The sequence below is a fragment of the Neofelis nebulosa genome, chromosome 4 (assembly GCF_028018385.1).
Source record: "Neofelis nebulosa isolate mNeoNeb1 chromosome 4, mNeoNeb1.pri, whole genome shotgun sequence".
Lineage (NCBI taxonomy): Eukaryota > Metazoa > Chordata > Mammalia > Carnivora > Felidae > Neofelis > Neofelis nebulosa.
In genome coordinates this window covers 18352210-18367625 of record NC_080785.1, presented here as the reverse complement: position 1 = coordinate 18367625, position 15416 = coordinate 18352210, and the positions used below count along the sequence as shown (strand labels likewise).

The 15416-nt window shown below is 52.0% G+C and overlaps 1 protein-coding gene across 2 annotated transcripts in view; it reads right to left on the bottom strand.

Moving 5' to 3' along the window:
- Positions 1–15416, bottom strand: part of SLC13A4 (solute carrier family 13 member 4) — a 45266-nt gene that overhangs the window by 9863 nt on the left and 19987 nt on the right. For both annotated transcript variants that reach the window (XM_058724174.1, XM_058724175.1), the window contains 7 exons: positions 13811–13983; positions 13346–13400; positions 10582–10621; positions 9735–9812; positions 7630–7814; positions 2849–2968; positions 1519–1620 (listed from right to left, as the gene is read on the bottom strand). In XM_058724174.1, the coding sequence (XP_058580157.1) occupies positions 1519–1620; positions 2849–2968; positions 7630–7814; positions 9735–9812; positions 10582–10621; positions 13346–13400; positions 13811–13983 (753 nt within the window). The remainder of the gene's footprint in view (positions 1–1518; positions 1621–2848; positions 2969–7629; positions 7815–9734; positions 9813–10581; positions 10622–13345; positions 13401–13810; positions 13984–15416) is intronic.

Below are 15416 nucleotides of genomic sequence, written 5' to 3'. Positions count from 1 at the left end.
GCAGGCGCTCCTGCGTTCGGGGCTCAGAGCCACCGGCCCACGGCGCTGAGCGGCTGCCGGGAAGTGGGAAGCGGGCTGAGAAGGTGCCAGAACACATGGCGTTAACTGCGCCTCCTCGAGGTGAGGCGGGAGGAGATATAGGGTGGCACAGCGGGATGCGGTTGTACAACAACACGAGGTCCACGGGGCGCCCGGTGGCTCACGCAGTTAAGCGTCTGACTCTCGGTTTCGGCTCAGGTCATGATCTCACGGTTCGCGAGACAGCACGGAGCCTGCTTGGGATTCTCTCTCTTCCTCTCTCTCTCTCTGCCCCAACCCTGCTCTCGCTCTTCCTCTCTCTCAAAATAAATAAACACACATTAAAAAGAAAATAAGACAAAACACAGTACGGCCGCCGAAGAGAATGCGGTGAGGCCCCCGAATGCTGCTGGTGAGGGCAGGAGCTGCGACAACCTTTTTGAGGGAATGTGCTGATGTATATCTGGAGCCTTCAACTCGGTCCTTCCTTTCATGCAAGGAAATAACTAGAAATGCCAGTGCTATGTTACCTATTTAAGAATTCAACACTGAAAATGGAAACAACCTACATACTCAGCGATAGTCCATGACATCAGGTACATTTTGATATAACTATAGGCTCAAATGAGATACATTTAATGATCGTGTTTGCATAGCAGAGTTAATGACCTGGGAATATAACGACAGCCTAATCCTAAGTGGGGGGGGGGGGGCGGGAGGCAAGATATAATACTGTGTTTAGTTTGGATTGAATTTTAGCAAAAATACATATAATTTTGCACAAAACAAGCATATAAGGAAGAGTGCATTATGTTAACAGTTGTTGACAGTTAATACTGAATGACTAAAAGTCGACTTTAGTTTTTTCTTTATGTTTTCCTTGTGTCCTAAATGTTCTACAATGAACATGTATTCCTTTTATAAATTAAAACATTTAAAAATACTGCTTCTTATGCCGGGATCCTTTTGCCCAAACTGTACCTGCCAATTGCCATCAACGGAGAAATGGCCCCAGATGGGACACGAGGTCACTGGGGAAAGCTGATGGAAATTGCTGAGGATGGGGGTGTCTTCAAGTCTGTGTCTGATGATGCCCGATCCCCCCCCCCCCCCGCCCCGCCCCAGCTCCCTAGGAGTGTCCGTGGACCAGTGGTGGCCCATTCAGAGCAGTGTGAGGGGGCTGACTTTATGGGGAATTGGGCCTGTCCCCAAGAGTGTGGCTGTACTGACTCGCACATCTTTCCCTGGCCACCCCACGTATGCCATCCACACCCACACCACGGCTATACCTTGGACTTCGAATATGGTAAACGGGAAGGGCGGCCACCTGGGGTCTGGGCCAGCCGGACTTGGGCATTAAGTAGCAGTTCTAAATGCCTGGATTCATAGTTGCGGAAAACTCCCCCAGCTCAAGGGACTGTGGAGAACAAGGCTGCTTATGTGCTCACTTTACCTGCCATGCTTTCCTGGGGGGAGAGAAGGTGAATGGCTGATTTTTACCTAATGGCTCCCAGCTTTTCATATTCCTCTTGGATCCTCTTCTCTGACAACGCTTCCCTTTTGGTCTTCTTCTTCTTGCTCAGAGAGCAGGTCTCTCTAAAACTGAGGAGGAAGAATGAGCAAAAGAATGAGACAGAGAATCCAAAGCAGGCTCAGCGCTGTCAGCACAGAGCCCGATGTGGGGCTCAAACTCATGAACCATGAGATCGTGACCTGGTACCAAGTCAGATGCTTAACCGATTGAGCCAGGCACCCGATACCCTACAACTTTTTTTTCTGCCAGGTTTCACAGCCTCTCATCAGCCTCTCCCATAGGCTTTTGGGCATATTTATCTGGGTATATCTCTGGTGTATGGGTGTGAAGTCATGTCTTACAGACTTGGGAAAGTGTATTTACATGGGGCTGTTTTCTACGCGCCGGAGGTATAGAAGTATGCAGCTGTCATTGATGTCATAGTAGCCTGTGTGTTATTAAAAAAAAAAGTCTGGGGGTGGCTGGGTGGCTCCGTCGGTTGAGCATCCGACTTCAGCTCAGGTCGTGATCTCGCGATTTGTGAGTTCAAGCCCCATGTAGGGCTCTGTGCTGACAGCTCAGAGCCTGGAGCCTGCTTCAGATTCTGTGTCTCCCTCAGCCCCTCCCCTGCTTGCGCTCTCTCTCTCTCTCTCTCTCTCTCAAAAATAAACATTAAAAAAAAAATTTTTTTTTTAAAGTCTGCTCAGAGAACATTCCCTGAGCAATGGGAGTCTTGGGTCCCGTGGACCAATATCAAAACATCATGTGTATCTTCCCTTTATGTGTTCGAGGCTGGTCAACTTATGGTTATGAAGAAAAGGCTTCCTAAGCCGATTAATGTTAGAAATTATATTGCAGGAGGAATAGCTAACTTGTGGTTCTGAGAAATATGAGCATATTTCACGCAACGACTAAGTATAAATCAGTCACGTGTATAAAACAAAGCCTAAAGAGACTTCTACTTGGAGTCACGTTTCTTTAGAAATTAGTTCAAATCACTCCGTATGCTTTGAATGAAATGAAACTACATTAACCACCTGCCATTCACACTTGTTCTAAATCAGGCATTTCCTTTAACCAGCTAGTTGGAATTAAGAACATTCCACCGTGGAGCTCATAGCGAAGTGCAGAGTCCGTGTATGTTTAGAGGGTCTAGACCAGGTGACGCCTGACTCCCCATCTAGTACGGGGCGTTCTCCTCACGCGTCCTCCAGGGTTATTGGTGGCTTCCCGAGGAGTGCTCTCCACGGCGCGCACCATGACTTTGGATGGACGGGAGAGCCTCAGGGCCTTGCTGGGCAGGGCCCTGGGACTCACTTGCAGCCCAGGAACAGCCAGTGCATCCAGAACCAGCTGACCACCAGCATGATGAGGGAGATGGGGAAGCTGAAGAGGAACCAGGTGCCGAAGTTGACCACCTCTGCAGCTGGGTACTGGCTGGGGGGGAAGAAACCAGGTCAGTGATTAGAAAAGGGTGGGTTCCCTTGTGGTGTCTGGGGGTAATAAGCGAAATGCTCCTTAAGAAGACATACATCAGAGCTAACGGCAGAGACGATGGTAACAATAAGGTAAAACGTTACCTAGACCTCACGTCTTTGACAGTTGCAACTCTACTGGTCCCAAGAATTATGAAGGAAACTTAAAAAAGGCACCTAAACACCCAAAATTGATTTCACTGAAGTGTATATACTTTGCGCTCAGGAGAACCACTCGGGAGCTCTTTGCTCTTAATTTATATAAAGATTCTTCTTATATGTTTACTCATCTGTTTTTCAGGACAACAGAGAATGCAAAGGACAGTCTGGTATACTTTGGGTAATAAAGTCACTGAAGCAATATGAGCTTTGACTGGGGGATGCAATTCTGGAGAAGTTTGGACTCTAGAGCATCAGGAGGGTCCCCGGTGTTGACTGTGCCCATAGGAGAACCATGACTTAGAATCTCTAAATCTTTGATCAACATGCACTGGTGTCTTAGCGTCTCAGGGAGGTTACCCAGAGGACTCTCCATTCATCGCCAGGCAGGGCGGTGGCCCCAGCCCAGGTGTCGTTTCCTGGGGAGCCACATGTGAGCCACGACTATAGCCTAGACAACACCTGCATTCCTTTCCCCTTGGGCTCTTCTAGTTGGGACTGGGCACAGAACTCCTCTAAGCTGGGAGGAGACTGTGCCCCTCTCTTCACACTAGACACTGCATGGAAAAAGAGAACGACCGAGAGAAGAATCCCCCAGAGAGAAAATACAATGGAAGCACAGGACGCAAGAGTGTTTAATCTTCTCTGCCATCACAGGGAAACAACACTGTTGTTTTGCACTGTGGCCTGGTCGTGGACTTACCTTTACCGTCGGTGTGCCTCTTGGGAAGTTGTGACAGCTCGTGCCCTCCCTAAGGGCCAGAGTCACTGTCAGTCACTGTCAGTGACTATCAGTCACCATCAGTGGAGAGAAGGGCTTTGGGAGCTAGAAGGACACCAGAGGGCATGTAAATCACTGAGTGATCACTCTGGGCTGTGCTGGGCCAACAGGCATGAAGTCTTGCATCATCTGTTCTCTGTACATAGAAGCCTAGGCCCTGCTCCTGGACCCAGGAAAAGGAATGGATTTTTCGAATAGATTAAATAGACTTTTGCGGATAAATGTTAGGGCCTAATACCATCTATAGCCTTTAGAAAGTGTGACTGTATGTACTGAATGTAACAACCAATTTGTAGATTTTTTAAACAGCTAGGATGCACTCTGGGGGTGGTCTGTTCACCAGTGGCAAGAAAAATAGCACGGTGGCATTTTCAGACCAGCGGGGATCCAGGGAGTCCACCTTCCTTTCACAGAATTCCTGCTAATTCCAAGTAAGCCAATGTTACGACTAAATGTACCATGACACAAGCCAGGAAGTAGACTGAGGGAATATGAATCGGCCCAACCACAGAGTGAACCAGAAATTGAAGAGCAGAAACTCAGAGCTTGGACAGAATAATATGGTGTGACGACTCTGTGAAGTTCACGTCCCAGAGACTTTGGTCTTAACTTTCATTGGTCCATCTCCCCCCCACTCCTCCCTCCCTCCCTCCCTTCCTTCCTTCCTTCCTTCCTTCCTTCCTTCCTTCCTTCCTTCCTTCCTTCCTTCCTTCCTTCCTTCCCTCCCTCCCTCCATCTCTCCCTCCCCACCTCCCTCCCTCCCTCCTTTCCTTCCTTCCTCCCTCCCTTCCTTCCTTGTTTCCTTCCTTCCCTCCCTCCCTCCCTCCTTCCATCTCTCCCTCCCCACCTCCCCCCTCCTTTCCCTCCTTTCCTCCTTCCTTCTTTACTTCCCCCATTCCCCTTCAATCCTTCCTTCCTCCCTCTCTTCCTTCCTTCCTTTCCTTCCCTCTGTTTCCTTCCTTCCTTCGTTCCTTCCTTCCTTCGTTCCTTCCTTCCTTCCTTCCTTCCCTCCATCTCTCCCTCTCCACCTCCCTCACTCCTTTCCCTCCCTTCCTCCTTTCCTCCCTTCTTTCCTTCCCCCATTCCCCCTTCAATCCTTCCCCCCTTCCTTCCTTCCTTCCTTCCTTCCTTCCTTCCTTCCTTCCTTCCCTCCATCTCTCCCTCCCCACCTCCCTCGCTCCTTTCCCTCCCTTCCTCCTTCCCTCCTTCCTTCTTTCCTTCCCCCATTCCCCCTTCAATCCTTCCCCCTTTCCTTCCTCCCTCCCTCCCTTCCTACCTTCCTTCCCTCCTTCCTTCCTTCCTTCCTTCCTTCCTTCCTTCCTTCCTTCCCTTCCTCCCTCTCTCCCTCCATCTCTCCCTCCCCACCTCCCTCACTCCTTTCCCTCCCTTCCTCCTTTCCTCCCTTCTTTCCTTCCCTCATTCCCCCTTCAATCCTTCCCCCCTTCCATCCTTTCCTTCCTTCCCTCCTTCCTTCTTTCCTTCCCTCCTTCCTTCCCTCTCTGCTTCCTTCCTTCCTTCCTTCCTTCCTTCCTTCCTTCCTTCCTTCCTTCCTTCCTTCCTTCCCTCCTTCCCTCCATCTCTCTCTCCCCACCTCCCTCGCTCCTTTCCCTCCCTTCCTCCTTCCCTCCTTCCTTCTTTCCTTCCCCCATTCCCCCTCCAATCCTTCCCCCTTTCCTTCCTCCCTCCCTCCTTCCTTCCCTCCTTCCTTCCTTCCCTCTTTCCTTCCCTCTCTCCTTCCTTTCTTCCTTCCCTTCCTCCCTCCCTCCATCTCTCCCTCCCCACCTCCCTCCCTCCTTTCTCTCCCTTTCTCCTTCCCTCCTTCCTTCTTTCCTTCCCCCATTCCCCCTTCAATCCTTCCCCCCTTCCTTCCTCCCTCCCTCCCTTCCTTCCATCCCTCCCTCCCTCCATCTCTCCCTCCCCACCTCCCTCCTTTCCTCCTTCCCTCCTTCCTTCTTTCCTTCCCCCATTCCCCCCTTCCTTCCTTCCTTCCTTCCTTCCTTCCTTCCTTCCTTCCTTTCCTGCTAAATGGAAGGGTGTGTTTATCCTCTTGGCTATGATCAATTTCTCTGCCCTCTGCTCTGGAGCTCACCTTTCTTGTTTTCTCAGTGATATCACTCTATCAATCATCACCTCTCTCCCAAAACTTTAATTTTCCTCTCACCTGGACATGCCTATCAGCATTTAAACATCTTCCGTCTTAAAACCCCCTCTTGACCCCACTGGACTCTTCCTTTGTCATCATCCCATACCTCTCCTTCCCATCACAGACAACTCTCTGTCTACTCACCTCCAGCATACTCCTCACCTCACTGACACTTGGCTTCACTTTTCAATCTGACCAAATTGCTCTTGCCTAGGTTACCTCTGTGTCACCAAATCAAACGGACACATCTTTGTCCTTCTTTTCCTTATCCATTCAGCCACTTTAAACAGTATAGCCCACCCCTTCCTCCTTGAACACTTTCTTCCCTTTGATGGAACGACACTAGATTTTCCTCTTCCCTGGGTGATCCCTTTTGTTGTCTCATTTATAGTCTATTTTAAAATATTCAAGCTTAATATTTACGGTCCCTGCTCTAATTAACTCTCTCTGTTTTCCCTGAGTGATTGATCTCCTTCACTCTCCTGACTTCAGTTTCCACATGCATCCCACCAGGACCCAATGCCATCTAATCTGTGGGCCCAGAACAACATGCAAATGTGGGGCCACTCGTTCAAAAATTATTCAGAATTTTCAGATGGTGACAGCAGAGCATTGAGCTAAGTACGGGGCCCTTCTGAGCATGGTAGTTGATGTGACAACATGGGTTACATGTTCATGAAGACAGCTCTTCAGGCCACTAAATCTGTGCCTTTAGCCTAAAAATAAGATTCAGAGCTGTGTATCCATCTGGACGTCTCAGCCTCCACGTCAACATTTCCTCATTTTTCTGCTCATTTAGGTAAAGGGCGACGCTCTTCCCCCAGCTGCAGAAGCCATGAGTCTGACAATCAGACTTGGCCTTTCCCTCTCTCGGGCCCATCTCTCAAATCTGACCATTTCTCCACTGCTGTCTGTGTTTGCAGGCCATCACCGGCTCTCTCCTGAGCATCTGCAGTGCTGTCCAAAATTATCTTCCTGCCACCTACTTTTCCTTCCTACTTCCTTCCTGCTTCCTCCCTACTTTTTCCACTTTTTCAGTCCACCATCAGTTTCCCAAACTGTAAATCCGATCACCTCACTCCCTGCCTAAAATGCTTCAAAGACGTCTCATGGCCTTTCAGATGAAGTCCAGACTCCTTCGTGGGCCTCAAGAGGCCCTTTGCAATCTGCATTTCCACCTTTTGCCCTCCGCCATTTTCTTTTATGGGCTCTTTTCTCTCGCCTCAGTCCTGCCACTCACTGCTTTCTTTGGAAAACCTCTCTTCGTCCATTGTACTCCCACTGGGCCTCGGGTCTCGCTTCCAAGGCTGTGTCTTTGGGGAGGCCTGTGCTCCCTGTAGACTGGGTGGCCCCCGTGGGCTCTCCCAGCAGAACCCTGCCCCTCTCCAGTCCCACTGAACTGTCATGCTCGATGTCTCTTTTCCCTCTTGGTATGGAAGCTACTCTAGGTCCATTTTCTGCCCTATCCTTAGCACCCAGTTCCATTCCTGACACGTAGTGGGTGTTGAGTAGGTATTTGTTGACCAGGTGAGTTACTTACTTGTTGAAGTGTTCCAAGAAAATGAGGCTGGTGGAGGTACCAATAATGGTGGTCAGGCCCCCAATGGTAGCGGCGTAAGATATGCTCAGAGACAGGCACTTGCAGATCATCTGGTCACGCTGGGACTTGTACTTTCTGTTGAGCTCCTGGTTCCTGGGCCCAGGAATCAGGACTAGTGGCTTTTCCTATCGGAGGAAAATTAGTCAGTGCCTCCAACCCAGCGCGGGCTGTCCCCCACACAAGGCATGAAAATAGGGGCATCATGGCGCAGTGGAAAGACAAATCCCAATCCTAGTTCTACCGTTTACCAACTTGGGCAGCCCTGCTGGGCTGCATATTCTTCTGTAGAATGAAGATCTTATTTTCTCCACAAGATTGTTATAAAGAGTAAGTGAAGTGACGTACGTAAAGCACTTAGAACATTTCCTGGCATTTAACGAATGCTAAGCTATTATTACTTTTGTTGTTAGTAACAGCGTGTTCTGTTTCTCACTTGAACTCCAGCAAAACTGGTTGTTCTCCGCTCTCTGTGTGAATAACACATGGAAGGTCGTTGTTCTATCCAGAGCTGGAGTGATAGTCCTGACCCCGAGAGGACTGAGAAGTAACGCTTACGTTGCAGGGGGAATCCAGTGTGTGATTCTCTCCTCCCTTCCTCACGCTTTTCTCCTTTTTGCCTCTTGGTTTTTGCCTCCCCACGCCCCTCCTCTCCTTGTATATAAGGCCGGCCTTCTGTCTTCTCTCAGGTCCTGTTTGGCCCAGATGGTGGCCTTTCAGGGTCAGAGGTTGCTGACCTCTGGTCTCAAGTATAGATAAAGAAGCAAGTGCCCTCTTCTCCCCCAGGCCTGGTCTCCCCTCACTGAGTCTTCATGAGACCAAGGCCAGCAGGCCAGATCCCGGGAAAACGACGGCAAAGAGGCCATCTTGCCTCCTTTCTCAAAGCCCTACCTCGTAGGAGGGCCCAGGCCAGTCTGGACCCTCCCTAACCTTCCTGAGAGATTCATTATCAAAGCTGGAAGAGACCTCATAGATTCTCTGGTCCAGTGGTTTTCCACGATCCTTTCTACTAACGAACATTTTCACGGACCTCCAATGCATAAAATATGATGTAGCATTTCATCAGCGTACCTCTGTTTTGTAACTAAAAGTACACACGTGTGGTCGGGGCGGGGTGGGGGTGGGGCTTGGATTTGAATTGCGATGCTCCTCTCACTACTAGTTCTAAGGCCTGGGGCACATGATGTGATGTCCTTGCCTCATCTGCAGAAATGGAGTTCCAGACTGGTACCTCACCGAGCCAAGACTGGGGAGAAAATGCTTCGCACGTGCTTGGTACATAAAAAGCGTTTCATAAATGGTGATGGTTATTTATGACCATGATGGATGTTGAGGAATTGAGATTATTTGGATGGACACAAAGATTTGAAATCAAGGGTTTTAAGTGGTAACTGCAATTTTATACCAGCTTCAGTATCTATCTTGTTTCTGCATTTTCTTTCAGTGGAATAGTAAGTAGCGGGAGGATCCTCCTTTGCACAGAAAAAGTTTTCTTACAATCTCAGAATCAGTAAAATATTTGCATTTTTCCTGAAGCACTTATGAGAAACAGCTTGAACACCTCTGATCTAGTCAAACCCCCAGTTAAAAAAATTTGTTTTAATGTTTATTTTTTGAGAGAGAGAGAGAGAGAGAGAGAGAGCGAGAGAGAGCGTGCGAGCACAAGCGGGGGAGGGGCAGAGAGAGAGGGAGACACAGAATCCGAAGCAGGCTCCAGGCTCTGAGCTGTCAGCACCGAGCCCGACGCAGGGCTCGAACTCACGGAACCGTGAGGATCATGACCTGAACCACCCAGGCGCCCCAGCTTCCAGCTTTTATGGCTGAAGAAAAAACAGGGGCTCAGATGGTAGAATGGCTTGCCGAAATCAACAGTGAGTTAGATGTTTTATCCCCGTGGCACGTGCAGGCCAGACATGCATGTGGCTGGAGGGCTTGGTGGCAGCTCACGGCCCTGACGCCCTCATACCTTGAAGGCCAGGGCCCCGTAGGTAGCTCAAGGCCTTTCCTGTAGGAAACAGGGTCCGGGGGCGGGGGGTGAGTTCTATTACCTGGGATCGGTGCTGCTTCTTGCCCTGGGGGCTTGCCATTTTGACAGGGTTGGTGATTGGGGGCACCCCATTCAGGTTCTGCAGGGACAAAGACCATCACGCTGTCAGGAAGACGACGTGGTGGCCCTCAGAGGGACCACGTAGTCGCCCCCATGGGCACCCCACACCTCCGCGCAGTGGAAATGGGAAACCGGAAACCGGGGAGAATGCGCAGCCGGGGGCCGCCCCACTGTGCCTCCAGCCCGCACCTCCCCATCCAGCCTGGTATCGAGCCGCCCTTTTGCACAGGCTTTTGAAACTGGGCAGAGCACGGCTGCGTCCTTGCAGGAGAGCCCGGCTTTCTGGAACTTCATTAGCTAACGATGAATCCTTCATTTTTCTTTAACGCGAAGATGAAAAACAAAAATCCCACCACAACAAAGTCCACAGTGTGGGCATCAAAATTTGGGCTGCCGTACGAAGACGTAAAACCAGCTCTGGGGGAGGAGCGAGGCCGTAAACTCGGCTTTCCTCCGTGAATGTGACCCTTTTCATAGTTTTTGCGCGGACTCCCCAGTGCAAGGAATCCCGAGGGTGAATCTGTGGTTCCTGGAGGGCTGAGGGTCGGGTTCCCGCGAAAAAGGCCACCGTGCACTTGATGAAAGGTAAGCCCTCTCGCGACCGGGGTTCAGAGGTACGCAGGCCCTTGCCAGGAGCCCGCCCGGCCCCCTCTCACGTCTGGGCTGGCACGAGCACCTCTCTGTTCTCACACCAGCGGTGCTGCTGGGCTCCAGGCCATCTCCGTCCCTGAGTCTGCTCGAGGGACCTCCAAGTGATCTTAGAGTACGGAAAACACCCAAAGCCTTACCTTGTCCTGCATCAGAGAAGTGAAGTCTGCAGTCGACGTGCTGGAACAAAGCAAAGGAAACGGGAACACAACAGTGGACCAGACCTCATGCCCTTCCCCGCCCCACCTTGGTGTTCGGCGTCGTGACTGCTCTGGGGTCCGGTTTCCTAGGCTGCAGAGAGACTAACCTCACGCGGGTCTTCCTAGCCTCCCGGAGACGCTGCCGGGATTCATGGGGACACAGCGGTACTAACACTACTCACTAGCGCGGAGTGCATTTGGGGGGCTGGCCCTTAAATACGGACGTCAGTCCTCCTGACGTTGTCACCACGGATCGCTGGTACCTGCATTTATAGGGCAGACAGGTGGGCCGGTCTCTGTCTGCCTGGAGCGCCTGGGCCCCCCGCCCCCCAACCACATTCTCACTGGCTGACTCAGTGAAGGTCACCGGCTAGAAGGAGACATTTGCCACGTGCTTCCCTGAGGCTGCAGGAGCAGGGAGGGCCTGCGCGAGGTGAGAAGCCGAGGTGAGCAGCCGAAGTGAGCAAGAGGTTTGGGGGGGGGGGGGCGGGGAATTTCTGACACAGCTGCTCCTGTGTGTGCTGAGTCTCTTCCATGCCCCGGGGGTCCCCCACCCAGCCTTGGCCTTGAGTACAGAGGGAGGTGGGAACTTAACAGCACTCGTGGCTTACGCTCAGCGCTAAATGCATGCTTCGGTTTTAGTTCTTTTTTTTTTTTTAATTTTTTTCTTTTTTAACATTTATTTATTTTTGAGAGAGAGAGATAGAGCATGAGTGGGGGAGGAGCAGAGAGAGAGAGGGAGACACAGAATCCGAAGCAGGCTCCGGGCTTCGCGCCGTCAGCACAGAGCCTGATGCGGGGCTCGAACTCACGGGCCGAGAGATCGTGACCTGAGCCGAAGCTGGACGCTGAACCAACTGAGCCGGCCAGGCACCCGGGTTTGTTTTAGTTCTGAAGGCAACGGGTGCCGTGAGCGCTCTGTGAAGGCAGGTGTTGGACACGCGTGCAGGACTGGAGCCCTGTGGCCATCACCCCTGACCAGGCTACCTCAAGGGAGAGTGAGGAGTTGAGCAGGGTTTGGAGGGAAGCATTCTTTGGAGAGGGTTGTTGGCCTGGGAGGAGTAGCGTGTTATGATGTTTCCCCTCCCTCCTTCTCAAATCGGGTGAGGGGGGCAGGCCTGGAGCCCCTCAGACAGCCTGAGAAGGTGCCGGCCACCGTGGAAGATGGCCATCCTCACCCCACAAACGGCCTGGCCCCCACCAGCAGTCTGCTGAGGGAGATCTAGGGACAACTTGAGCTCTTTGCTTCAGAGTCTGGGGACATGTATTCAGGTCTGGAGAAGAACAAAGGCAGGGCATGATGCCGAGTCTCTCTTGTCATGGGTCACGCACTCGGAAGGTGGCAGGGCGGGAGCCTTCTTGAAGAGGCCCCACCCAAGAGGCAGAGGCAACCCCCGAACAAAGGGGCTCTGGGGGGGAGTAAAGCGGCAGAGCACAGAACCAGGGGGTGGGGGGTGGGGGGTCATCCGGGAGCACCTCACCACCGCCATCAGGCCTGGGGCTCGGCAGAGGTCACCTCAAGGGGACACTGTAGGGATGCTGAAGGTGGGCGCCCGGCCAGGCCAAGTGAGGGAGCCAGGGTCCAAGTCTCAGAGATGGTATGGACCCCTGGAGAAGTCAGAAGCAGCAGAAGGAGGGGCGGGGGCCCAGAGGGTAGGAGGAGGAAGGGCCAAAGAGGAGTCTCTCCCCACCCACTCTGACCTCTGACCCTGCAGGCCTGGTGGGGGGTGGGAGCAGAGCTAGTCCCCACCCTTCTGCGCCCTCCCCTCACATGTGCTGGCTTCAGTCAGTGCCAGTTCTCACAGCCCATGAAGTCACCAAACTACAAAACTCAGTTTTGCTACACGTCCAACTTTTAGAGGCGATACCCCTCAGCGACCCTCGAGGACAACGGTCTGATATAAAATCTCCAAATGAAATGAGCCGTTGATGGATCTGCCTCACGTGAATGTTTGGGGGGTGTAGTTCTCCTTTTTTAGCTTCTCTCCACCCTCGCATGGCTCTCTCCCCACTGTCAAGCCCACTACCTGTCACCTCATCTTTCCGTGTCATACCTGACAAGGCCAAGTCTAGTAAGACCACCTCTAGTATCTATAAGATACTTGATGATCCTCTGAGAATCTTCAGTGACATTCATTATGCAGGTGTTTTCCCATTAATTAAATGTATTACTCTCCTAAGGACACCAATTCAGATGAAATTCTACTTGATAGGGGCGCCTGGGTGGCTCCGTTGGTTAAGCGTCAGACTTCGGCTCAGGTCATGATCTCGCGGTTCGTGGGTTCGAGCCCCGTGTCGGGCTCTGTGCTGACAGCTCGGAGCCTGGAGCCTGCTTCGGCTTCTCGGTCTCCCTCTCCCTCTCCCCCTCCCCCTCCCCCATTTGTGCTCTGTCTCTCTCTCTCTCAAAAATAAATAAACATTAAAAGAAAAAAAAAAGAAGTTCTACTTGGTAGCTGTGTGGACAATCGGACTAGGCAGTCTTTCTGTCTCTTCCCTCATCACTGCAACTCCTTGTGGTTGAGGGAGTTGCTCTCAGGATCTTGGCAAGTGGTTCCGAGGATGGAGAGGAAATCAGGACAGAGGGAAGTGTCGAGATGTGAGCCTGGCCTCTAAAAGAGCTGCTCATGGGCTCAGGGCCCAGCTTTCCTGACCCCTGGAATAGACCCGGCAAGGCTCTGTCTGGGAGGAGGGCAGCCATACTCACTCTTCATTGACAAAGATGAGTTCCAGGGAGGGTTGACTGTTGTTTACATCGAGACCTACGGTATCAAAGGAAAGCAGACGTGAGATGTGGACGCGAGAGCTGAGCGTGTAGGGCAGGGCTTCCGGACTGGGGCTGAATGGGGAAACCAGGGCGTATCCTGCATGAGGACTGCCCTCCCTCCGCCTGGAAGCATGGTGGGGTGTGCAGACACACAGGCCCGGGGGGGGGGGGGGGGGAGAAGGGTGGTCATAGCCGTGGAGTGTTCGGGGGAAAGGGGCAGGTGGTGGCTGATGTAGGAGGGGGAGGAAGAGCCGGGGAAGCGGGGTCACGGGTTACAACGGCTGGTCTGGGATAGAGGGCAGGGGAGGGGCACAGATGAGGGAGCCTGGGGAGCCGCGCTGAGCCGGGCCGTGTCACAAGGGAGGGTACGAGGGCGAAGGGGAGGTGAACTCCAGCAAACTGTACTGATGGGCTCGGCCTCTTCGGCGCCGGAGTTGCCCGCCACGAGCTGCTCCTCCTCGGCACTGACCAGCTCCTGCAGCACGGCCTCCACGATGGGCATCACCATGGCGGTGGTGGACGTGTTGGAGAGCCACATGGAGAGCAGTGTGGTGCAGCACATGAAGCAGAGCAGCAACCTGGAAGGCAGGGCGGCCGGGGCACAGCGTCTACAGCACGGCCATCTCCCGGGGCCCCCCCGCTCACTCGCGGGGCTCCTTTGGGGCCTCCTACGAACCCGATGGTGCTGGCTAGAGAACGGGGTGGGGTGGGGGTAGCGTGTGTCCAGAAGGCCCGGTTTTTATGGCATGCCTTCAACTTTGTACTCCCAGGGCTTGGCACAGAGCAAGCATTAAATGAGCATTTGTTGAAGGACTAAACCACACGCCACGAGCCAATGGCCTCAGCTAGAAAAAAGCCCCTCCGTAAGCAGAGACTGGCTTTGGTAGTAGGGTCACAGGGCACGGACTTACGGATTGGCCAACTCTGCAGCCATTAGCTTGGTGATGACGTATGGGCTTTTTCGGTGCCTAAAGGAATTCTTTTTTTGCCCTTCCAGCCAGCACTTCTATGGGTACCATGACATTCTGTGCCCTGCAGCCAAGTCACCATACTTATTAGTGACCACGCAGAGATTGGCGTGTGGAGCTCACAGTTCTGCTCACCGCTTGCCCCACTGTCAACCTGCTGAAAGCACAGCCCCCCGGGTCACCCAAGTGTCCCGTATCACTGTGTTCACTTTTTCAGCTGGTATCATGAAGAGTCAACCCTTGGAGGAAAACACTAACAAAAAGAACTCTCAAGTGATTTCTCTTGGACGTTGAAAACCTAACAATGTGTGTTGGAACAGACAGGGTTCTCACTTCCGTAAGACAAGGCAACACAAAGACTATCCACGTTTATTGCTTTAGGTGGGATCACGGACTCTGCACGATTTGGGGACAGTACATTTATCGAGTGGATTACGTCAGGTGGGCCAAAGTCCTGGTGGTGTTTTTTTGTTTAGGCTGATGGTGTGAGTTTGCCTGCCCGGGACCCCCACCAGCAAGCAAAGAGCACTACCGGGGGTGGAAACATGTGGGGGGATGAGTTAAATAAAGAAGAGTGGAAATGCGATGGGATAGGCATTCTTGAGTTTGACCTTGAGTTTGAGTACACGGAGGTTTTAAAGAGCTCCAGAGTCCCCACGTGACATGTAGGTGCCATTGTGTGCCTAGGAGGTCGAGTGTGGGGTACAAGGTTATCGCTGAGCCAAGTGGCAAATTAACTTAAATTAAGCTGTAGTTAAGTGGGATACAGGAACATCCTTTTAGACATAACCTGCATTCGTCTAAATGACCAATGTTGAAAACTGATACCACGTTATTTATTTATACTCCATTGGACTCCCAAAGGAGTCAGGGCAGCTTACAAAAACACGTCACAAGAAAGTTGTAAATAGAAGGAGGTGAGACCCACATTCCAAAGGCAGAAGGGTCAGGGTATTCGACGGAGCAGAGGTGAGGTTAACACAAAACTGTCAATCCTGACTTTCTTACATATCCCCCAAGGTTGGGAATCTCTCTGTGGGCGT